Raw genomic sequence first — 23,351 nt, 5'->3', positions numbered from 1 at the left:
TAAAGCACCAAGACTTACAAAGCACTAAACAAAGCACAGAAAAGTAATAAGCATTCAATAACAAATTAAAAAAAAAATAGAAGTAAGCCCTACCTTCCTCTGAAAACTCGGCCCGGGAAGGCAGCGGTGCGGGAGGCCACTCGGTCTGGGATAGGTGCGGGACGACCGGGAGACTATTCGGCCAGGGATAGGGGTGGGAACTGCTGACATCGGAGCACACACAGACTGCAGGAAGCAAACTCACCAGATAGGCTGCAACAGGCTGCAGCAAGCAAACGGCAAAACACAAGCAGCTACGATTCCTTTTAAAAATGGCCGATTGACAAATCTCGGCATGCGCAGACATCGCGACCCAATTCCAGTGTGCATGTGCAGACCTCCCGGCACTGTTTTCAACGCAGGACGCTGGCTCCGCCCCTGACTCAACGAGCCACGCTGTGCGACGGGAGAGGCCGAACAGCGGCCAAAGTAGGGAGGAATTTTTTCGCCGCACTTCTGAATGGAGAAAAGCGGCGCATCTCCGGCAGGTGCGCCGAAAAAAGGGGCGGGCCAAAATTGAGGCCATGATTGAGATCGATAACTGCAGAAATGTCAGTGAATGGAGGGCCAAAGGCTGAACAGCTGGGAGTTGCTTAGTGCAAGTCCCAGTATTGTATACTTTATTTAAGGTTTTGAAAGTGCAGCAGCCCATTTTAATGAGTTGGTTTATGTTTTTGTCCTCTTTGATGAATCAGCAGTCATTCCATTTGAAATAAATAACTACTAGAAAACTTTTTAATGAAAGTGGACATTAATCACAGTTCATCGTGTTTTGTACTAAATCAAATGTGCTGTTTCAATGAATTTACTAGTTAAAATCGCAATATAAAATTTCTTTACCTGCTGCGGAATGTTAAGCTTAAGAAAGGGTACATTTCAGGTTTGTGTAAAACCTAATGATTACATCAGTGTTCTGCTGATATTGATGAGCTTGACCGAGAGAATGAAGAATCCATTATTGGGATAAATCCATTACCCGTTTTTTATAAAGCTCAGTACATGATATGCCTTGGCATGCAGACTGCACCTTCATTAAGGATGATGTCAGCATTTAGTAAATGCTATTTGTGACCATATTTAACTTCTGCAGTCATAAGATCTGGGTAATAGTGGTGCATATACAGTAAAATGTGATAACCTGGCTGAGAAAAGTTCAGGACAAATTTGTGGATAATATGCATTCAGTTGTGACTGATTCTAATCCTTTTTTAAACCAGTGCATTTGTGAACCAAATGCAGCCCTGCAGAGGATTAAAAGAGCTTGATTTCATTGTTGAAATCAGTAATTTGATTCCCCAACCTGTTTGATGATTTACAGCAGTGATTTCATTGAGTTGACTTTCCCTAACATTGCCAGCACTTCCATTTGGATTCTGAATCTTCAGTAGTCATCTGTGCAGTTTGTATCCAAGATCTTTATTGCAAGTTCATGATTGTCCATAACTTATTTTTGTTTTTTGGGGAAAAAATCCTGCTGCTGATAGAAACAGTTAGGATCTAAGCAATCAAGCAATTCCTTCTTTAATGCATGTAATTCATTTTAGCCTTTTTTCTTTTGTAATTGGAACATTTTGTGATTTGCACGTAGTCAATTCATACCCAAATATTGAGCCACGTGCCATGAGAAATCTAGTTTATATATAAAAGAACATTCTAGCTGCGACAAGCCAATTGTGTAAGGTGCTGATGGTGAACCTTTCCTGCGAGAACACTGAGATCAAGTGCATGACCAGGCAGGTATGTGAAAATTAATTATTTTTCATTTAAATCTAGAGAGGAAAGAAGTCCCAAGATCAGGAGCTAGCCTTATAATTTAGAATATCCTGGATGTGCAGAATTTCCAGAATGAATGAAGGATCAGAAAGTTGTCTTGTTTGAGCAAAGGAATACTGAGCTTGAAGACTAGCTGGCTGCACTCGACACATATGTGGGGAGGAAAGGTTTCTGGAAGAAGCATTCCAGAAGGTGTTCAACCCACAAATCGAGAGAAATAGTGAAGCAGAGGAAGGGAAGTTGGTGACCACCTGCAGGAAGAAGAGACAGAAGGACCCTTGCTGAAAACCCTAAGGGGTCAAAATTCAGTATCGCCCCATTTGGGGGCGGTAATCGAGGCGAGGTGGGACTTCCTGCGACTGGCACGGAAGTCCCACCCCGGCTGTGAAATTGGGCTGCACTTCCTCTCTCGGATGGGACTGGGGTAAGTGCGCAAATTTTCCAGCGTTACCCAACCTCTCCGCATAGCGCTGGCGCGAGCACAGGACCCTCCCCTTTCATTAAAGGGGAAGGCACACTGCGAGCTCTTCAGTGGGGTGAGGGGCCTCAACTAGGCCACCGGGGATGCAGGGTGCCGTAGCCGCAGCCCGGCACAGAAGCGGAGTGTCGGGCTGCACCATCACGGCTCGGACCCCATGCAATAGACATCGGCAGGCCGGACCGGTAAGTTGGCCGGAAAAACAAAATGGCGGCGTGCACCTCCCCTTTACTTTTTGCCCAGCGAGCGGAGTGCGGCCCAGTTTGCGACCCGCGAGGCTGGCGATGACATCGCCCGCAGCGGCCTCAAGGCGCTACCCAATTTCTGCTGCGAGGCGAAAACGAGTCACTACCAGTTTGCACTTCCACTAGCTCCCGCACAATTTCGCGGGAGGTGATAGCACCCCCGAGGCGCAAGCTATCCGAATTTCTCCCCCGCCCCCCCAGAGTCTAATTCTTGTCCTTCCATCCTTGTTCTCTATGATGAGAACAAGGATGGAGGTACAGGAGAGACTAACCAAGAGTAACACCTTGATATCATGGAGCAAGGGGTTCCCCATAAGGGAAAAATAGAGATGGTAACCAATGGAATAGGAGAGTTGTAGTTGTGAGCAATTCTATAATTAGGGGAATAGATGGAATAGATGATTTTTGGAGCTGTGACCAGGAGTCCCAAATGATAAGGTGCTAGTATAAAGGATGAAATGAAACACTTGAATAAGTTTTTGAAACGGGAGGCAAAACAACAAATAGTTGTGGTTTACAAAAATCCAATTAGATGGGAAAGAGTTAGATGTAGCTTTGAGAGAGAGTTTGTCTAGTTCAGCTCTTAACTAAAGTGCAAGACTACAAGGGTAGTAATTTTATGATTAGTCCTGCTGCCATGTACTGGATAAATTATAGAGAAATAAATTAGATGTGGCAATAAGATTTAAAAAAAAAAGGAAATAACTTACATTTATATAGCATCTTTCATGACCTCGGGATGTCCCAAACGCTTTATAGCCACTTTTTTGAAGTGTAGTCACTGTTGGAATATAGGAGATGCAGCAGCCAAATTTGAGTACAGCAAGCTCCCACAAATAGTAATGAGATAATGAATAAATAATTCTTTATGATGCTGATTGAGAGATAAATATTGGCTGGGATACTGGGACAATTCCCCTGCTTCTCTTCACATAGTGCCATGGGATCTTATACGTCCACCTGAGAGAGTAGATGGGGCCTCGATTTAACGTCCCATCCGAAAGGTGGCACCTCCCTCAATATTGCACTGAGTGTCAGCCTAGAATTTGTGCTCCAGTCTCGAGCGGAGCTTGAACCCACAACCTTCTGACTCCGCGGCAAGAGTGCTACCCACTGAGCTACAGCTGATACCATGGTAGAAAGATGGTACAGAAAGGAACGCTTCACATCCTTGGGGCATTAGGGGACATTCGAGGGCAGGAAGAGGCTGTGCAAAAGGAAAAGACTATATGCAAATTCATGGTATCAATATCCATGCAGGAAGAGTAGATGGGCAGTGGGGAAGAATTTAAACTAATGAGATGTTGGTGGAACAAAGAGCAGATCTAGAAAGAGGGAAAAATAAACTGATGTAGTTGGAAAAAATTCAGAAGGTAGAAGTTTAGGTACAGAGTAGTGGCTGGCAATGACTGTTTATGTGCAGACAGATACAGTAGGTGACTAGTGGAGTGGAGCGTAAGGATATGACTGAGAAAATAAAAAGACAAAACAGTATGGCGGAGCTGGGAGGAATGGAAGCCTCCATTTTTGATATATAAAATAAGCTGACTTTGATCGAGAAAGAAAAACTTATATTTACATAGTGCCTTTCATGTTCTCATGATGTCCCAAACTACTTTAGAGCCAATGAATTCCTTCTGAAGGGTAGTCACTGCTATGTAGGCAAATGTGGCAGTTTTGTGCAGCAAAGTTTCACAAACAGTACTGAGATAATGGCCAGTTAATCTTTTTTTAAATAGTCTGGATTGAGGGATAAATGTTGTCCAGGACACCATGAGGATTGGCTTGATCTTCAAATAGTGCCATGGAACCAGCAGAGAGAGCCTCGATCTCATCTAAGAAAGAGTAGGGCCGAAATTTCCCCCCAACTAGGAGTAAGCGCACTTACCAATCTTTAAGATTTTTCTCTGCCGCAATCTTGCACCGTTATTCAACATTGTTTTGTTTTGTCGGGCTGCGCTGAGGGGCGGAAGTGCCCTTGGATCGCGTCAGTCGCCCCAATGAGTCACCAGCGTCGCGCTGCCGCGTCACACATCTCTCCCCTTCAATTAAAGGGGAGGGCCACTGCGAGCTCTGCAATGAGTTTAGTTAGGCCCACTGGGCCACGAGGAAGGGTTTCGGCCGGGCCAGAGGCCGGGTACACAAGAGGGGGTGCTGGGCTGCCTGTCTGGCTGACCTCTTAGTCGGCCTGACAATTAAAATAAAATTGAGATGCCGGCAGCTTGACCTGCCCTTTCCGGGTGGACGCGCCACCCAGCCACAGGCAGCTTCCCGCAGGGGAAAGCTGTCAGTGGCACCTACCGGCGGCGGTGCCGCTCCCGTGGAGCAATGTCCCGCGGAGTTGGAAAGTGGGTCGCCACCGGGCGGTGTATGGTCGGTGCGTGCCCGATGGGCAGCAGCATGGGTGGCATGCAAACCCATTCCCACTGCTCCCGGCCCGGGGGCAATTTCGGATGGGTCAGCCCATCTGTCTGCCCCCCGGTCGGTAAGACCTATCCGCTCCATTATCACCTCCTAGAGGAGGGAATGGATCTTAAGGAGGGGGGCAATTTTGGCCTCAGTACCCCCTCCAACATTCTCTCAGTACTGCACTAAGGTGTCAGCCAAGAATAAGTGCTCATGACCTTGGAGGAAGTAACGGGAAAGGTAGCATAGTGGTTAAGTTACGGGACTAGAAATCCAGAGCCCGGGACTAATGATCCAGAGATGTGAGCTCAAATCTCACCACGGCACTAGTGGAATTTAAATTCAGTTCGTGGTGACTATCGGATTGTCGTAAAAACTCATCTGGTTCATTAATGTCCTTCAGGGAAGGAAATCTGCCGTCCTTACCTGGTCTGACCTATATGTAACTACAGACCCACTGCAATGTGGTTGACTCTTAACTGCCCTCTGAAATGCCCCAGCAAGCCACTCCGTTGTAAAAAAACACTACAACAACTTGTATTTATATAGCGCCTTTAACGTCCCAAAGCGCTTCACAGGAGTATTATGCGATAAAAATTTGACACTGAGCCGCATAAGTTGAAATTAGTGCAGGCTTGTTCAAGGAGGTATGTTTTAAGCAGCATCTTGAAGGAGGAAAGAGAGGCGGAGAGGTTTAGGCAGGGAGTTCCAGAGCTTGGGGCCTAGGCAACAGAAAGCATGGCCACCAATGGTTGAGCGATTATAATCGGGGATGCTCAAAAGGGCAGAATTAGAGGAGCGTAGACATCTTGGGCGGGGAGGGGTGTTGTGGGGCTGGAGAAGAATTCAGAGATAGGGAGGTGTGAGGCAATGGAGGGATTTGAAAATAAGGCGGAGAATTTTGAAATCAAGGCGTTTTCAGCGAGCACAGACGTGATGGGTGAGCGGGACTTGGTGCGAGAGAAGAATTTAACTGGACGGACCACTGGGCATCGACCTTGGCACCGGCTACGGACACGATAACAGCACACCCAGCCAAGTCGACCCTGCAAAGTCCTCCTCACCAACATCTGGTGACTTCTTCCAAATTTGGGAGAGCTGTCTCACAGACTAGCCAAGCAACAGCCCGACCTAGTAATACTCACAGAATTATACCTTTTCAGACAATGTCCCAAAGTCCTCCATCACCATCCCTGGGTACTTCCTGTCCCACCGGCAGGACAGACCCACCAGGGGTGGCGGCACAGTGGGATGCAGTCGAAGGGAGTGGCCCTTGGAGTCCTCAACATTGACTCCAGACCCCATGAAGTCTCATGGCTTCAGGTCAAGCACAGGCAAAAAAACCTACCACCCTCCCACAGCTGATGAATCAGTATTCTTCCATGTTGAACACCACTTGGAAGAACTTGGAAAAGCTCCACTGGCTGGAGTCATACCTAGCACAAAGGAAGATGATTGTGGTAGTTGGAAGTCAATCATCACAGCCCCAGGACATCGCTGCAGAAGTTCCTCAGGGCAGTGTCCTCGGCCCAACCATCTTCAGCTGCTTCATCAATGAACTTTCCTCCATCATAAGGTCAGAAGTGGAGCTGTTTGCTGATGACTGCACAGTGTTCAGTGCCATTCGCAACTCCTCTGATAATGAAGCAGTCCATCCCCGCATGCAGTAAGACCTGGACGACATTCAGCTTGGGCTGATAAATGGTAAGTAATAATCGCACCACACAAGTGCCAGGCAATCTCCAACAAGCGAGAGTCTCACCACCGCCCCATGATATTCAACGGCATTACCATCGCCCACCGTGAACATCTTGGAGGTCACCATTGACCAGAAACTTAACAGGACCAGCTACATAAATATTTTGGCAACAAGAGCAGGTCAGAGGCTGGGTATTCTGCAGTGAGTGTCTCACCTCCTGACTCCCCAAAGCCTTTCCACAATCTACAAGGCACAAGTCAGGAGTGTGATGAAATAGTCTCCACTTACCTGGATGAGTGCAGCTCCAACAACACTCAAGATCCAGGGCAAAGTAGCCCGCTTGATTGGCACCACATCCACCACCTTCAACATTCACTCCCTCATCACCGGCATACTGTGGGTATAGTGTGTACGATCTATAAGATGCACTGCAGCAACTCGCCAAGGATTCTTTAGCAGCACCTCCCAAACCCGCGACCTCTACCACCCAGAAGGACAGGGCAGCAGGTGCATGAGAACACCACCACCTTCCAATTTCCCCACCAAGTCCTACACCATCCTGACTTGGAAGTATATTGCCATTCCTTCATCGTCGCTGGAACTCCCTTCCTAACAGCATTATGAGAGCACCTTCACCATACGGGCTGCAGCGGTTCAAGTAGGCCGCTCACCACCACCTTCTCGAGGGCAATTGGGGATGGGCAATAAAAGTTGGCTTTGCCATTGACGTCCACATCCCATGAATGAATTTTTTTTTAAAGTTCTTGAGCCCATGACCATCAGACTCGAAGGTTATGTACCCAGAAATGCAATCGTGAATAACTTAGAAACTTTTAAAAGTAGCAGACTGTTTGTTTGTTTACAAGGACATTATTCAATGCCATAAATTGTCAAAATGCATTGGGTGGGACACTTGACTAATTACATTGCTTTTCTAACAAAAAATGATTTATCAAACACTTTTATTAAAAAAAATTCTAAGTGACTGCTACAATGTAATTTTCATTACATTAGACGTGTCCTAATATGTTGCAGTTTAGTTGATAGTGTCTTGTCTCGAGGCCCATCCAGGGGGCCGATGTCCTTGTCCTCAGAAAAGTGTTGGGGCATTGCACGATGGGGGTGGTGGGGATTGTGCTTTGGATGAATGAGATGTGAAACCAAGATTCCATTTACTTGTTCTGGTAATTGATAAAGGTTCTCTATACACTACTGTGAAGGGTGACTTCACTGTTTTCCCATTTACTCCTTTTCAAAGAATTTCATTCAACATCCCTGCAAGGCTCTGTTGAGATATGCAATCATATTGGGTACCTGGTTATATGAATCAAATAAGTAATAGTAATCAGCATGAAGAAAATAACCTGTTTTGATTTGTAAGATTAATGGGCTCAATTTTCCTCAGTGATTTGCACCGTTTTTTTTTGAGCAGGCTGCTCTTTTTGGCCTAAATTGAAAAACCACAGTTTCCCCAATCAATTTGCACCAGTGTAACTCAGTTACGATTTTTTTCCCAGTTTTTTTCCAGTTTTTTTTTCAGCCAAATGGGGTGTAACCAGCCACCTATGCCAATTTTGGCCATTTAGGGAAGTTTGGCCAGCTGAGAGTTACTCCAGTTCTGCTTAGGCCAGCATATGTGGCCTCTGCAAAATAACCTTCCAGAGAGTTAAGGAAATTGGCACAGGTATGGAAATCAGCGCAGCAGTTGCCCGGACACAGTAAAAGAATTGAAAAATACATAGCAGCAACCTCACCCGAAAGGCTTGCCGGTCTGGTCTCATTCTCGGTCCCCAGTTCACAGAGAGAGTGAGTGAGTCTGGGGACCGAGAATGGGACAGGACTAGGAGAATGGGGACCGAGAACGGGATTGGACTGACAAGCCCTTCGGGCGGGGTTGGAGGTAAGTTGCTGCTATGTGTTTTTCAATTCTTTTAATGTGTTGGGAGCTGGCTGTATGCTTCACTTTGCAGCCTCAGCTCACAATGTGTCCCTGGTTACCATGGCAGCCCGATCTTTTTGGTGCAGAGCAAGGCTCCATCCCCAAAACTAAAGGTCGGGTTACACCACGCCAAAATGAAGAAATCCAACAGGGAAACTTAGAATTTTTTTTTTGCCGTACTTAGGCCCCAACAAATCAGGCGTAACTCTTCAAGTACGGCAAAAAACTGCTTTGGGGAAAATTGAGCCCATTATATTGGGATTATAATGATTTCTTTAATGCATTTGTGCAAGTGAACAATTGTGATTTGTTGCTGGGAACTATCCACGAGCCGCAGCCTGACTACAGTAATAGAATTAGTATTTGTTGATGTGCTATTTAGTCATGTGAACCAGCGATGTCCTTCAGGGCGAAATGGTGGTTTGTGTCTCATGGGTGATATACTACTTGCTTAAATTCAGTTGCTCCTATTTTATGTTTGTATTGACTGTACTAAAGTGCATTAAAGATCTGTGACTGCACTAAATCCAGTCCAAATAAAATTAACTAATGGATTGGAATAATTTCACTCAAGTTTGCATTTATCAAAAGAGGATGTATTTTGTGAAGTGTGTGCTGATTTAAAAAAAAATGTTCCTGCTGAACTCTGTGGAATTGTGTACTATTTTCTGACTAGCCCCCTTCAATGATAGATGTAGCCAGTATAATTGTAGGTGAAATAAAACTAGAAAATAAATATAATTTCATATTCCTTTTTGCTAACTGTATATTTTGTTGTAGGTCGTTTTGACGAGACTGTAATTGAAGAGAGAAGACAATGTGCTGAAGATCTCCTGCAGTTCTCTGCAAATATCCCAGCCTTGTACAACAGTAAACAGCTTGAAGATTTCTTCAAGGTACATGTCATTTATGCTTTTGATTTTGTAAACGTAACGTTGGAAAAAGACAAAACAATCTGCAGCTTGATGTGTATATTGTAGAAATGCTGTTGTTGATGAGAAATTATGGAGTTGGGCTTTAGAAAGAAAGACTTGCATTTATAATAGCGCCTTTCACGACCACCGAACGTCTCAAAGCGCTTTACAGCCAATTAAGTACTTTAGGAGTGTAGTCACTGTTATAATGTGGGAAACAAGGAGAGAAGGACGGTGAAGAAGCAGAGGGGTTTAGGGAGGGAAATCTAGAGAGTGGCCTTAGGTGGTTGATGGCATGGTGGCCAATGGTAAGGTAAAAGGAATGGTGGTTGGTGGCAGGGGGGTGCATAAGAGCCCAGAGCTGAGAAAGAGAGTGTGTTGGTGAGTGTGGTTGTAGGCTGAAGTACAATGGGATGATGGTCATTGAGAGCACCAGGGATATCTATCATGAAGGGCAGTTATTGAAATCACCTAATACCTAATTGCTCTCTCACTTGCGATTGTTTATTGTGTTCTGCATCAACTAAGAGAAATTAATGGCTTTAATGAAAATGGTAATTTAAAATCCCATTTTAGATGTTAAAGTAGATGTCTGATTTTGAATTTTAAAATACTCTGTTTCTGTACTGTGTGCACTCCAGCCTTTGATCACCATGTCAGTGTGCAGCAAATCAGGAATTCAAACCATCTGTTCTTTTAGTGTGTGTCCTGTGCTCCTGTGGGACCTTGCAGGCTAGGACTTAGCAGTTGTGCAGCAACTTCAGTTTCGGTAAAGGTAAACAATACTATTGACAATGATGGCCATAAAATAGTTTGGGTCTTTTATTAATAGTTGGCTGTCAATTTTGGCACTTAATGCCCTTTTTAGTCTTCTAGTGGTGACTTCAACAAGAAAAGTTCATTTCAAGGCATGCAACTTTATCACAATATTCTTTTAACCTTTGTCCATAGACCGGGTCACTTTAAATACCACACTAGATTTGTAGGCTCAAGCGCATTTGGAATGTTTCCTCTATCTTAGATTGCAGGAAGTAAACTGGGAGCAGTTGTTTTGAAAAGAATGTAGTGGGTGATGTATTTCATGTTTTTTTTATTTCCTAATTGTCTTCTCATTTTTAAATAAGAGAATCTGCAGCAAGTATTATTGCATGTGTTGAAAGGTCACAATTAATTTTGGCCTCATTTTTGAGCCCTGAAACTCCAGCTTCAGAAATGTGAAAACCTAGGCATTGCAACCACCACCATTAATCCCGCTGCCAATCCACCTTCTAGCATTTTAGAATAGTCTACTCTTAATTCAAAGCAGTTTTTTTTGTTATTGAAAAAACTTCAAATTATTCAGTAGTATTCATTAAGCAATCTTACAGGAGGCTTATTTTTGTAAGTTTTCAATTCCAATGAAGGTAATTCAAATTAAGAAACTTTGAAATAAGAAATAAACTGTAAACAAGTAGGAGCAGAAACATTTCAACAGAGGCTATACTTGGTAGTCAATTTTCTCGCAGATCCAGGGGAAGGAATTTCTGTAACTTTTTTGTTAGACTGGAATCAAAAAAGTTTGGGCAATAGAGAATAGCTGTCCAGATAGTAATAGGTATTTTGAAGTGAAGCCTCTTTCAAATAATTCTGTTTTATGAGGCAGATGGCAGAACACAGACCATTCTGGTTTGTATGCAGCCAGCAGCAGTGTTCCAGTGCGTCCCACGTGGCCTAATTTTGAGTAAGAAAGAGTAAATATTATAGTGACTCAACCAGTAGTGTTTGAGGGAGATGTATTGATCAGTCTTTTTTACTCCTAACCCTTGAGGTTACTATTAAATTATGCATTGTGCCAGGCATCCCCTGAGTTCTTTACCTATGTTTTTAACCCTGTTTGAAAGGATTCACTTCTATGTTATAGTAGATGACCTCAGGAATATTCAGAAATATGTATTCAGAAGTGATCTGAGGTAGATCTTATCCAAAGCCATTTTACAGCTGGAATATAAATAGCAGTAAAAGAACTGTGTTGTATGACTTGGCAGCTCTCTATCTAAAGGTACACATTGGGGTGAATTTGATGCATGTTTCATAATCTCTTATAATACGCTATATTGTATTTGAATCAGCTAGTGTACAGCTAAGGCCTCTAGTTGAGATATTGCACTACATATTGTAGTTGGTCTGAATGGTATGACTATTAATTTACATTTCATGTTGAATGCTAATTTGTGATTGGTTTATTAAATACAGGTGAATGGACATTATAAATGTTACAATATTTAAGTTGTTTGTTCTAATCTTGGATCATTATAATTGTTTAGTGGATAATATAACATTTAAATGTTTTAGTTGTGATGGGTAGATATAATGTATGTATATTTATTGGTGATCCATGCTGCATTTCCCCCCACAGTTAATTGTCCTTTAAAATCTACCTGCTCTGTGTTGAATGTTAAAGTTAAGTGGGCTGTTTAAATGAATTTTTGTGTCTTCCTTCAAATTGGAGGGGCTTGCCAGGAAATAGTTGAATAATTATTGCAAAATTAATTCCTATGGAATGAGATATGAACCTAGTGAAATTGCTACACTACACAGGGCTACCAAAAGCAGCAGAGCTAAGTGGCCCCACAACCAGCATGTCAAAGCAAATCTCTGTAGCCATACCACATTCAATCAATACTGGTGGCACAGGACAAGAGGAGGAAAAAAAAAGAAAAAAAAGACTTGGATTTATATAACGCCTTTCATGACCACCGGACGTCTCAAAGCGCTTTACAGCCAATGAAGTACTTTTGGAGTGTAGTCACTGTTGCAATGTAGGAAACGCGGCAGCCAATTTGCACACAAGCAAGCTCCCACAAACAGCAATGTTATAATGACCAGATAATCTGTTTTTTTGTTATGTTGATTGAGGGATAAATATTGGCCAGGAGACCAGGGATAACTCCATTGCTCTTCTTCGAAATAGTGCCATGGAATTTTTTATGGGCACTTGAGAGAGCAGACGTGGCCAGGGCTTAACGTCTCATCCGAAAGACAGCACTTCCGCCACTGCAGCATTTCCTCAGTATTGCATTGGAGTGTCAGCCTAGATTTTTTTTTGTGCTCAAGTCCCTGGTGTTGAATCAGAGGCAAGAGTGCTACCTGTTATGTCTCTAATAAAGCAATGTGACTGAGTACTGTAGACGTGAGTAAGTGTGACCTTAGTCTCTGTATTCTAACTCCAGAGTGCTGGTACAGCATGGGAGGCCTGCTTATATACAGTGCTCCCAAGGGATGCTGGGATCCCTTGGGATTCCAACAGATATGCCCTCTGGTGGCAGTAGAATGCTGGTTACATAGTGTTGCATACATAACATCACTCCCCCTGCCCTCCCCAAAAGTCAATAGCACACTTATTTACAGGGTGAGACAATCTGGGGCTTTCCGCTCCTTAGTCGATCGTCTTGGTATAAACACAGGTGTAGGTGAGTTGGTTGGGCCTTGGCTGGGCTGCTGTGCAGCTTGGGTTGCTGGGGATGATGAGTTCAGCTTCGTAGTCAACCGTGATGTCGGTTGCCACTTATGTGTGTGTCAGAGGGTCGAAGTTGGTGGTGTCCTCTTCAGGTTGCTCCTGGCTGTCTGTGAATCGCAGTTTGGTTTGATCCAAATACTTTCTGCAAGTTAGTCCATTTGCGAGTTTGACCTGAAACACCCTACTCCCTTCTTTGGCTATGACAGTGCCAGCAAGACATTCGGGACCATGTCCATAGTTGAGTACAAATACAGGGTCATTGACATCAATATCGCGTGACAAGTTTGTGCGATCATGATACATGCTTTGTTGATGCCGTCTGCCCTCGACATGATCATGGAGATCAGGATGGACTAGAGAGAGCCTTGTTTTGAGTACCCTTTTCATGAGCAGTTCGGCAGGGGGAGCCCCAGTGAGCGAGTGGGATCTGGTACAGCAGCTGAGCAGGACTCGGGACAGGCGGGTCTGCAGGGAGCCTTGCGACATGTGTTTCAAGCTTTGCTTGATGGTTTGGACTGCCTATTCAGCCTGGCCGTTGGATGCGGGCTTGAACAGAGCAGATGTGACGTGCTTGATCCCATTGTGGGTCATGAACTCCTTGAATTCAGCGCTAGTGAAGCACCGCCCATTGTCACTGACAAGGGCATCAGGCAGGCCGTGCGAGGCAAACATGGCTCGTAGGTTTTCGATGGTGGCAGTGAACGTGCTTACAGACATTATTACATACTCAATCCATTTTGAATAAGCATCCACAACAACCAAGAACATTTTGCCTAGAAAAGGGCCAGCAAAGTCAACGTGGATCCTAGACCACGGGTTGGAGGACCATGACCACAAACTTAGCGGTACCTCCCTGGGTGCATTGCTCAGTTGAGAGCAGGTGTTGCATTGGCGCACATAAGACTCCAAATCTGAGTGGATGCCGGGCCACCACACATGGGATCTGGCTATAGCTTTCATCATTACTATGCCTGGGTGGGTTCTGTGTAGGTCACTTATGAATGTTTTCCTGCCTTTCTTGGGTAAAACCACGCGATTGCCCCACAAAAGACAGTCCGCCTTTATGGACATTTCGTCTTTGCGCCGCTGGAACGGCTTGATCTCTTCTTGCATCTCCACTGGGATGCTGGACCAGCTTCCATGGAGGACACCTTTTTTTTTTACAAAGGACCGTAAAGGATCCTGGCTGGTCCAGGTCCTGATCTGGCGGGCCATAACAGGTGACTTTTCGTTTTCAAATGCATCCATCACCAAGAGCAAGTCTGCAGGCTGTGCCATTTCCACCCCGGTGGTGGGCAATGAGAGCATCAGCGCAGGTCTCTGTGCCTGGCCTGTGGCGAATTACATAGTTATATGCAGACAGCGTGAGTGCCCATCTTTGGATGCACCTTTGCTCTCCTGAGAACAGCGATATGAGCGGCTTATGCTCAGTTTCTAACTCGAACTTAAGCCCAAACAGATACTGGTGCATTTTTTTTACCCCGTAAACGCATGCCAGAGCTTCTTTTTCAATCATGCTGTAGGCCCTTTCGGCCTTGGACAAGCTCCTGGATGCATAAGTGACCGGTTGCAATGTTCCCGATTTGTTTGCGTGTTGTAACACGCATCCGACCCCATACGAAGACGCATTGCAAGCTAGCACTAAACGTTTACATGGGTCATACAGAACAAGTAGTTTGTTGGAACATAACAGATTTCTGGCTTTCTCAAAAGCAGTCTCTTGTGATTTCTCCCATACTCAGTCATCTCCCTTGCGTAGCAACATATGTAGAGATTCGAACAAGGTGCTTAACCCGGGTAGTAAATTACTAAAATAATTGAGGAGTCCCAGGAACGATCGCAGCTCCGTCACGTTCTGTGGTCTCGGCGTGTTCTTGGCATCAGTGGGTCTGATGCCGTCTGCTGCGATTCTTCTACTTACGAACTCGACCTCTGGCGCTAGGAACACACACTTCGAGCGTTTCAATCTGAGTCCCATACGATCTAGCCGATTTAGAACCTCTTCCAGGTTCTGCAAGTGTTCGATGGTGTCCCGACCTGTGATCAATATGTCATCCTGGAAAACCACGGTGTGCAGAACCGACTTTAGCAGACTCTCCATGTTCCTTTGAAAAATAGCCGCGACCGATCGAATCCCAAACGGGCATCTATTGTAGATGAACAGACCTTTGTGCGTGTTGATGCAGGTGAGGCCTTTCGAAGATTCCGCCAGCTCCTGCATCATGTAGGCCGAGGTCAGGTCCAACTTGGTGAACGTCTTCCCTCCTGCCAGCGTCGCAAATAGGTCGTCTGCCTTGGGTAGCGGGTACTGGTCCTGTAGTGAAAAACGGTTAATCGTTACTTTATAGTCCCCACAAATTCTGACCGTGCCATCGCCCTTGAAAACCGGAACAATTGGACTGGCCCACTCGTTGAACTCAACCGGCGCGATGATGCCCTCTCATTGCAGCCTGTCCAGCTCGATCTCCACTTTCTCTCGCATCATGTATGGCACCGCACATGCCTTGTGGTGGATGGGTCGTGTACCAGGAACCAAGTGGATCTGCACCTTCGCCCCAGAGAAATTTCCGATCACTGGCTCAAACAACTTGCTCAGAACCTGGGCACATGAGGCGTCGTCGCCGGACGAAAGCGCTCTGATGTCGTCCCAGTTCCAGTGGATTTTTCCCAGCCAGCTTCTGCCGAACAGTGTGGGGCCATCTCCCATCCATAGTGGTAGTTCGTGCACTGTTCCATCATAGGAGACTTTTACTGCTGCACTGCCAATTACAGGGATCAGCTCTTTAATGTAAGTTCTCAGCTTGATACGAATCGGGCTCAGCTTGGGCCTGTGTGTCTTGTTGCACCATAGCCTGTCAAAGGCCTTTTTGCTCATGATGGACTGACTCGTGCCCGTGTCCAATTCCATGGATACTGGAATTCCGTTCAGTTCAACTTTTAACATGATCGGTGGACATTTCGTGGTGAAGGTGTGTACCCCGTACACTTCTGCCTCCTCAGTTTGAGTGTCTAGTTCAGTTTGATCCACCATGGATCGGTCTTCCTCTGCAATGTGGTGGTTTGCAGGGTTTGCAGCTCGTCTGCACATTCGCTGGAGGTGTCCCATTGTTTCACAGCCTTTGCACGCATAGTGTTTGAAGCGGCATTGATGGGCTCGATGATCACCTCCGCAGCGCCAACAAGGTGTCAATTGCCTCGCATTCATGCTTGATGGTGGACTCTGAGTCATCTGAGGTCGTGCAGCTGCAGGCGTGTACATTCTGCCATATGCATTCCTGCCTGAAAACGACACTACTTTGTGTACAGTACTTGCCGAAGCATCTTTATGCTGCGAAATTTGTTTGGTGTTATCGCCGGTGGACATAAGTGCCTGGGCTATCATTATAGCTTTGCTCAGGTTCGGTGTTTCAACAGTCAATAGTTTGCGAAGGATAACCTCATGGCCAATGCCAAGCACAAAAAAGTCTCTTAGAATTTGCTCCAGGAATCCATCGAATTCGCAATGGAGTTTGGCGACGTAGCTCATCACTTCCTGGCCTTCAGACCGTTGACATGTGTAAAATTGATACCTTGCCATCAGAACACTCTCCTTCAGATTTAGGTGCTCCCGGACCAGCGTACACAGTTCTTCATATGATTTGGTTGTTGTTTTCACTGGAGCAAGAAGGTTCTACATGAGGCCATAGGTTGTTGCCCCACAGACGGTGAGGAGGATCGCCCTTCGTTTGGCAGCGTTCACACTCCCTTCCAGCTAGTTGGCCATGAAGTATTGGTCGAATTACTCCATGAAGGCCTACCAATCGTCCCCTTCTGAGAATTTCTCCAGGATACCAACAGTTCTCTGCATTTTCGTGTGATGGTTCATTATCTCGTCGCTAGTTGTTATGTCCAGAATAAAGTAATGTGATTGAGTACTGTAGACGTAAGTAAGTGTGACCTTAGTCTCTTTATTCTAACTCCAGAGTGCTGGTACAGCATGGGAGGTCTGCTTATATACAGTGCTCCCAAGGGATGCTGGGATCCCTTGGGCTCCCAACAGATACACCCTCTGATGGCGGTAGAATGCTGGTTACATAGTGTTGCATACATAACACTACCCACTGAGCCACAGCTGACACTACTCCATGAACATCCTCATTCTCCACCATAATGGAGCCCAGCACCTGAGTGCAAGGGATATGGGGATTGAGTGGGAAAGTGGAATGGAGGTCAAAGATCATCCATGATCTTATTGAATGGTGGAACAGGCTCAAGGGGCCGTAAGGCCTACCTTTGCTCCTAATTCTTGTGTTCTTACGATTCATCAATAACTTTCCCTCCATCATAAGATCGTGAATGTGACTGTTGACTGGGGATTCCACAGTGTTTATCTCCATTTCCAACTCCTCCGATAATGAAGCAGCCCATACCAGCTACCGCAGAATTTTGATAACATCCAGGCCTGGGCTGAGAAGTGGTGGCACATAAATGACAAGTAATTATCATCTTGAACAAAAGAAAGCTCAGCCATCTGCTCTTGACTTTGAACAGTACCAACCTTGTTAAGTCCCCCACCTTCAACAACCATAGCAACATAGTGGCTGCAAGAACAAGTTACTCCAATGCAGTTCGTTTGCAACAACATTTTAGAAGCTTGAAATCATCCAGAACACAGCAGAGCAGTTTGATTGGTGCCCCTGCCACTGGGGCTCCGCCCCCACCACCACTACTGGCACACTGTAACTGCAGTATGTATAATCTACAGGATGCACTGCTGCAACTCACCAAGGTTACTTCGACAACACCATCCTCCCTCCCTCTACCACTGAGAAGGGCAAGAGCAACAATGTTATGGGAATATGATTTGAAACTTGGAGATAGTTTAAGAAGTAGGCCTGCTAGCGCTGCCTTAGGGCAACTGGGGATAAGCAATAAATGCAACCATCCTATTGTTGCCCACATCCCAAGAGAAAATTGTTAAAAATGTCCTATTGGCTCTCTGTTTCAACAGCTCCATTCTAAAAGTCTGCCAGTACTATTTTTGTGACTGACCATGACTATTTTAATCTAACCACCTGTTGGTGAAAAGGGGACATCAATATAGTGGCTTTTGGGAATGTTAAGTACTAGTACTAATCGCTAGGTGATTCCAGGTAAACTTTATCTTTGGGGGGGGGAGAGGGGTGGTGGGGAGGAGGGAGGGTGAATTTAAAAAAGCCTCAAAATTCAAGTACTTTTAAGAATCTGTCTTTCACAACCTCCCAGAGTTTCATAGGTGAAGTGTAATCGCTGTTCTAATAAGAGGAAAATGTGACCGCCATTTGTGCACAGCAAGATCCCACATACAGCAATAAGATAAACGACCAGATGATCTGTTTTTGATGATGTTGTTTGAGGGATAAATGTCAACCAGAGTCTCGAGCAAGTTCCCGTGCTCTTCAAATAGGGTCATGGGATCCTTTGTCGACCAAGAAGTCAGACAGGGCCTCAGTTTAGCATCTCCAACAGTGCAGCAAATGCTCAGCACGGCACTGAAGTCAGCCTAGATTATTTGCTTATGTCTCTGGAGTGAGGTTCGAACCTACAACCTTCTGAGTCAGAAATTAAAGTATTATCACTGAACCAAGATTAACACCTTTTGTAACATTAATTGTAGCTGCTCTCCAGTCCGGGACTCTTTAGTCCAGAAACATCCCTGGTCCGGCATCAGTTCTAGCGTGGGTGGTGTCCCGCGCTGTTGGTTGAGGTAAGTGGGCCCGGCAAGGGAAGGAAAGGTCAGGCGGCTGACTGAGGGGCTAAAGCTGGGCCTGGCCCCAGGCTCTCTCGCTCTCTCTCTCTCTCTCTCCTTTCTCCACCCCACCCTTCCCAGGCTTTCTCTCCCACCGCCGCGGCTCAGCGGAAGGCTTGGGGCCCAGTGGCTTGAGGCTCAGCTCTCTCCCTGCTGCGTCGCTTCTCTCGACTTCTGGACGACTAAATGCTGTGCAGTAGGTTTCTGCGCAGCGCATGCGCAGAACACATCCGGGTCGTTGTCAGCAGCATTGTCGCCAGTTGACCTCCCGTGGTTCGGAAAATTCTCTGGTCCGGCACCGGTCAGGTCCCAAGGGTGCCAGATTGGTGAAGTACAACCTGTACTATAAAGTCACAGATGACATGGCCTGTGTTTTTCATTGCTACCTTCTACTTGTTAAAATTTCTTGTACAGCACCAGAGTCGTCATCATAGGCTGTCCCTCGGAATCGAGGAGGACTTGCTTTCACTCATAACATGAGTTCTTAGGTGGCTGAACAGTCTAATACGAGAACCACAGACTCTGTCACAGGTGGGACAGATAGTCGTTGAGGGAAGGGGTGGGTGGGACAGATTTGCCGCACGCTCGTTCCGCTGCCTGTGCTTGATTTCTGCATGCTCTTGGCGATGAGACTTTAGGTGCTCAGCGCCTTCCCGGATGCACTTCCTCCACTTAGGGCGGTCTTTGTACAGGGACTCCAAGGTGTCAGTGGGGATGTCGCACTTTACCAGGGATGCTTTGAGGGTGTCCTTGTAACGTTTCCTCTGCCCACCTTTGGCTCGTTTGCCGTGAAGGAGTTCCGAGTAGAGCGTTTGCTTTGGGAGTCTGTTCGCATGCCTGACACAAATGTGATCTGCCCAGCGGAGCTGATCAAGTGTGGTCAGTGCTTCAATGCTGGGGATGTTGGCCTGGCCGAGGACGCTGATGTTGGTACGTCTGTCCTCCCAGGGGATTTGTAGGATCTTGCAGAGACATCGTTGCTGGTATCTCTCCAGCGATTTGAGGTGTCTGCTGTACATGGTCCATGTCTCTGAGCCATACAGGAGGGCAGGTATTACTACAGCCCTGTAGACCATGAGCTTGGTGGCAGATTTGAGGGTCTGGATTTCAAACACTCTTTTCCTCAGGCGGCCGAAGGCTGCAGTGGAGGCAGTGTTGAATCTCGTCGTCAATGCCTGCTCTTGTTGATAAGAGGCTCCAGAGGTATGGGGACATGGTCCACGTTGTCCAGGACCGCGCCGTGGATCTTCATGACTGGGAGGGCAGTGCTGTGCGGCAGACTGGTGGAGGACCTTTGTCTGATGGATGTTTAGCGTAAGGCCCATGCTTTCGTATTCCTCAGTAAATCTGTCAACTATGTCCTGGAGTTCAGCCTCTGTATGTGTTCAGACGCAGGTGTCGTCCGCGTACTGTAGCTCGACAAGAGGTTGGGGTGGTCTTGGACCTGGCCTGGAGACGGCGAAGGTTGAACAGGTTCCCATCGGTTCTGTAGTTTAGTTCCACTCTAGCGGGCAGCTTGTTGACTGACTATGAGGTGAAACATGGCAGCAAGGAAGATTGAGAAGAGGGCTGGGGCGATGACTGAGCCCTGTTTGACACCGGTCCAGACGTGGATTGGGTCTGTAATGGACCCGTTGGCAAGGATCACAGCCTGCATGTCGTCGTGGAGCAGGTGGAGGATGGTGACAAACTTTTGGGGGCATCCGAAGCGGAGGAGGACGCTCCATAGACTCTCGTGGTTGACAGTGTCAAAGGCCTTTATGAGGTCGAAGAAGGCCATGTATAAGGGCTGGCGCTGTTCCCTGCATTTTTCCTGCAGCTGTCGTGCTGCAAAAATCATGACTGTTGTGCTCCGTAGGGGCCGAAATCCGCACTGTGACTCCGGGAGGAGCTCCTCGGCCACAGGGAGAAGAGGGTTGAGGAAGACTCTAACGACGACTTTCCCAGTGGCTGATAGCAGGGAGATTCCTCTGTAGTTGCCGCAATCGGACTTGTCCCCTTTTTTTTTAAAGTAGGTCACGATCACTGCATAGAAACATAGAAACATAGAAAATAGGTGCAGGAGTAGACCATTCGGCCCTTCAAGCCTGCACCGCCATGGCTGAACATGCAACTTCAGTACCCCATTCCTGCTTTCTCACCATACCCCTTGATTCCCCTAGTAGTAAGGACTTCATCTAACTCCTTTTTGAATATATTTAGTGAATTGGCCTCAACAACTTTCTGTGGTAGAGAATTCCACAGGTTCACCACTCTCTGGGTGAAGAAGTTCCTCCTCATCTCGGTCCTAAATGGCTTACCCCTTATCCTTAGACTGTGTCCCCTGGTTCTGGACTTCCCCAACATTGGGAACATTCTTCCTGCACCTAACCTGTCTAACCCCGTCAGAATTTTAAACGTTTCTATGAGGTCCCCTCTCATTCTTCTGAACTCCAGTGAATACAAGCCCAGTTGATCCAGTCTTTCTTGATAGGTCAGTCCCGCCACCCCGGGAATCAGTCTGGTGAACCTTCGCTGCACTCCCTCAATAGCAAGAATGTCCTTCCTCAGGTTAGGAGACTAAAACTGTACACAATACTCCAGGTGTGGCCTCACCAAGGCCCTGTACAACTGTAGCAACACCTCCCTGTCCCTGTACTCAAATCCCCTCGCTATGAAGGCCAACATGCCATTTGCTTTCTTAACTGCCTGCTGTACCTGCATGCCAACCTTCAATGACTGATGTACCATGACACCCAAGTCTCATTGCACCTCCCCTTTTCCTAATCTGTCACCATTCAGATAATAGTCTGTCTCTCTGTTTTTACCACCAAAGTGGATAACCTCACATTTATCCACATTATACTTCATCTACCATGCATTTGCCCAGTCACCTAACCTATCCAAGTCGCTCTGCAGCCTCATAGCATCCTCCTCGCAGCTCGCACTGCCACCCAACTTAGTGTCATCCGCAAATTTGGAGATACTACATTTAATCCCCTCGTCTAAATTATTAATATACAGTGTAAACAGCTGGGGCCCCAGCACAGAACCTTGCGGTACCTCACTGCCTGCCATTCTGAAAAGTACCCATTTACTCCTACTCTTTGCTTCCTGTCTGACAACCAGTTCTCAATCCATGTCAGCACACTACCCCCAATCCCATGTGCTTTAACTTTGCACATTAATCTCTTGTGTGGGACCTTGTCGAAAGCCTTCTGAAAGTCCAAATATACCACATCAACTGGTTCTCCCTTGTCCACTCTACTGGAAACATCCTCAAATAATTCCAGAAGATTTGTCAAGCATGATTTCCCTTTCACAAATCCATGCTGACTTGGACCTATCATATCACCTCTTTCCAAATGCACTGCTATGACATCCTTAATAATTGATTCCATCATTTTACCCACTACCGATGTCAGGCTGACCGGTCTATAATTCCCTGTTATCTCTCTCCCTCCTTTTTTAAAAAGTGGGGTTACATTGGCTACCCTCCACTCCATAGGAACTGATCCAGAGTCAATGGAATGTTGGAAAATGACTGTCAGTGCATCCACTATTTCCAAGGCCACCTCCTTAAGTAATCTGGGATGCAGTCCATCAGGCCCTGGGGATTTATCGGCCTTCAATCCCATCAATTTCCCCAACACAATTTCCCGACTAATAAGGATTTCCCTCAGTTCCTCCTCCTTACTAGACCCTCCGACCCCTTTTATATTCGGAAGGTTGTTTGTGTCCTCCTCAGTGAATACCGAACCAAAGTACTTGTTCAATTGGTCCGCCATTTCTTTGTTCCCCGTTATGACTTCCCCTGATTCTGACTGCAGGGGACCTACGTTTGTCTTTACTAACCTTTTTCTCTTTACATATCGATAGAAACTTTTGCAATCCGTCTTAATGTTCCCTGCAAGCTTCTTCTCGCACTCCATTTTCCCTGCCCTAATCAAACCCTTTGTCCTCCTCTGCTGAGTTCTAAATTTCTCCCAGTCCCCGGGTTCGCTGCTATTTCTGGCCAATTTGTATGCCACTTCCTTGGCTTTAATACTATCCCTGATTTCCCTTGATAGCCACGGTTGAGCCACCTTCCCTTTTTTATTTTTACGCCAGACAGGAATGTACAATTGTTGTAGTTCATCCATGCGGTCTCTAAATGTCTGCCATTGCCCATCCACAGTCAACCCCTTCAGTATCATTCGCCAATCTATCCTAGCCAATTCACGCCTCATACCTTCAAAGTTACCCTTCTTTAAGTTCTGGACCATGGTCTCTGAATTAACTGTTTCATTCTCCATCCTAATGCAGAATTCCACCATATTATGGTCACTCTTCCCCAAGGGGTCTCGCACAACGAGATTGCTAATTAATCCTCTCTCATTACACAACACCCAGTCTAAGATGGCCTACCCCCTAGTTGGTTCCTCGACATATTGGTCTAAAAAACCATCCCTTATGCACTCCAGGAAATCCTCCTCCACCGTATTGCTTCCAGTTTGGTTAACCCAATCTATGTGCATATTAAAGTCACCCATTATAACTGCTGCACCTTTATTGCACGCACCCCTAATTTCCTGTTTGATGCCCTCCCCAACATCACTACTACTGTTTGGAGGTCT

The 23,351-nt window shown here is 46.1% G+C and overlaps 1 protein-coding gene across 6 annotated transcripts in view; it reads left to right on the top strand.

The window, feature by feature from the left end:
* rps6kc1 (ribosomal protein S6 kinase polypeptide 1) overlaps positions 1-23,351 on the top strand; it is a 221,421-nt gene that overhangs the window by 33,630 nt on the left and 164,440 nt on the right. For all 6 annotated transcript variants that reach the window (XR_011595014.1, XM_070889471.1, XM_070889475.1 and 3 more), the window contains one exon: positions 9,360-9,475. Coding sequence is in view for 5 of the 6 variants with exons in the window: in XM_070889471.1 (XP_070745572.1) it covers positions 9,360-9,475 (116 nt within the window). In the remaining variant the exon portion in view is untranslated. The remainder of the gene's footprint in view (positions 1-9,359; positions 9,476-23,351) is intronic.

The sequence above is a fragment of the Pristiophorus japonicus genome, chromosome 9 (assembly GCF_044704955.1).
Source record: "Pristiophorus japonicus isolate sPriJap1 chromosome 9, sPriJap1.hap1, whole genome shotgun sequence".
Lineage (NCBI taxonomy): Eukaryota > Metazoa > Chordata > Chondrichthyes > Pristiophoridae > Pristiophorus > Pristiophorus japonicus.
The sequence above is the reverse complement of the archived record's forward strand: the minus strand, read 5'-3'. Positions and strand labels throughout refer to the sequence as shown.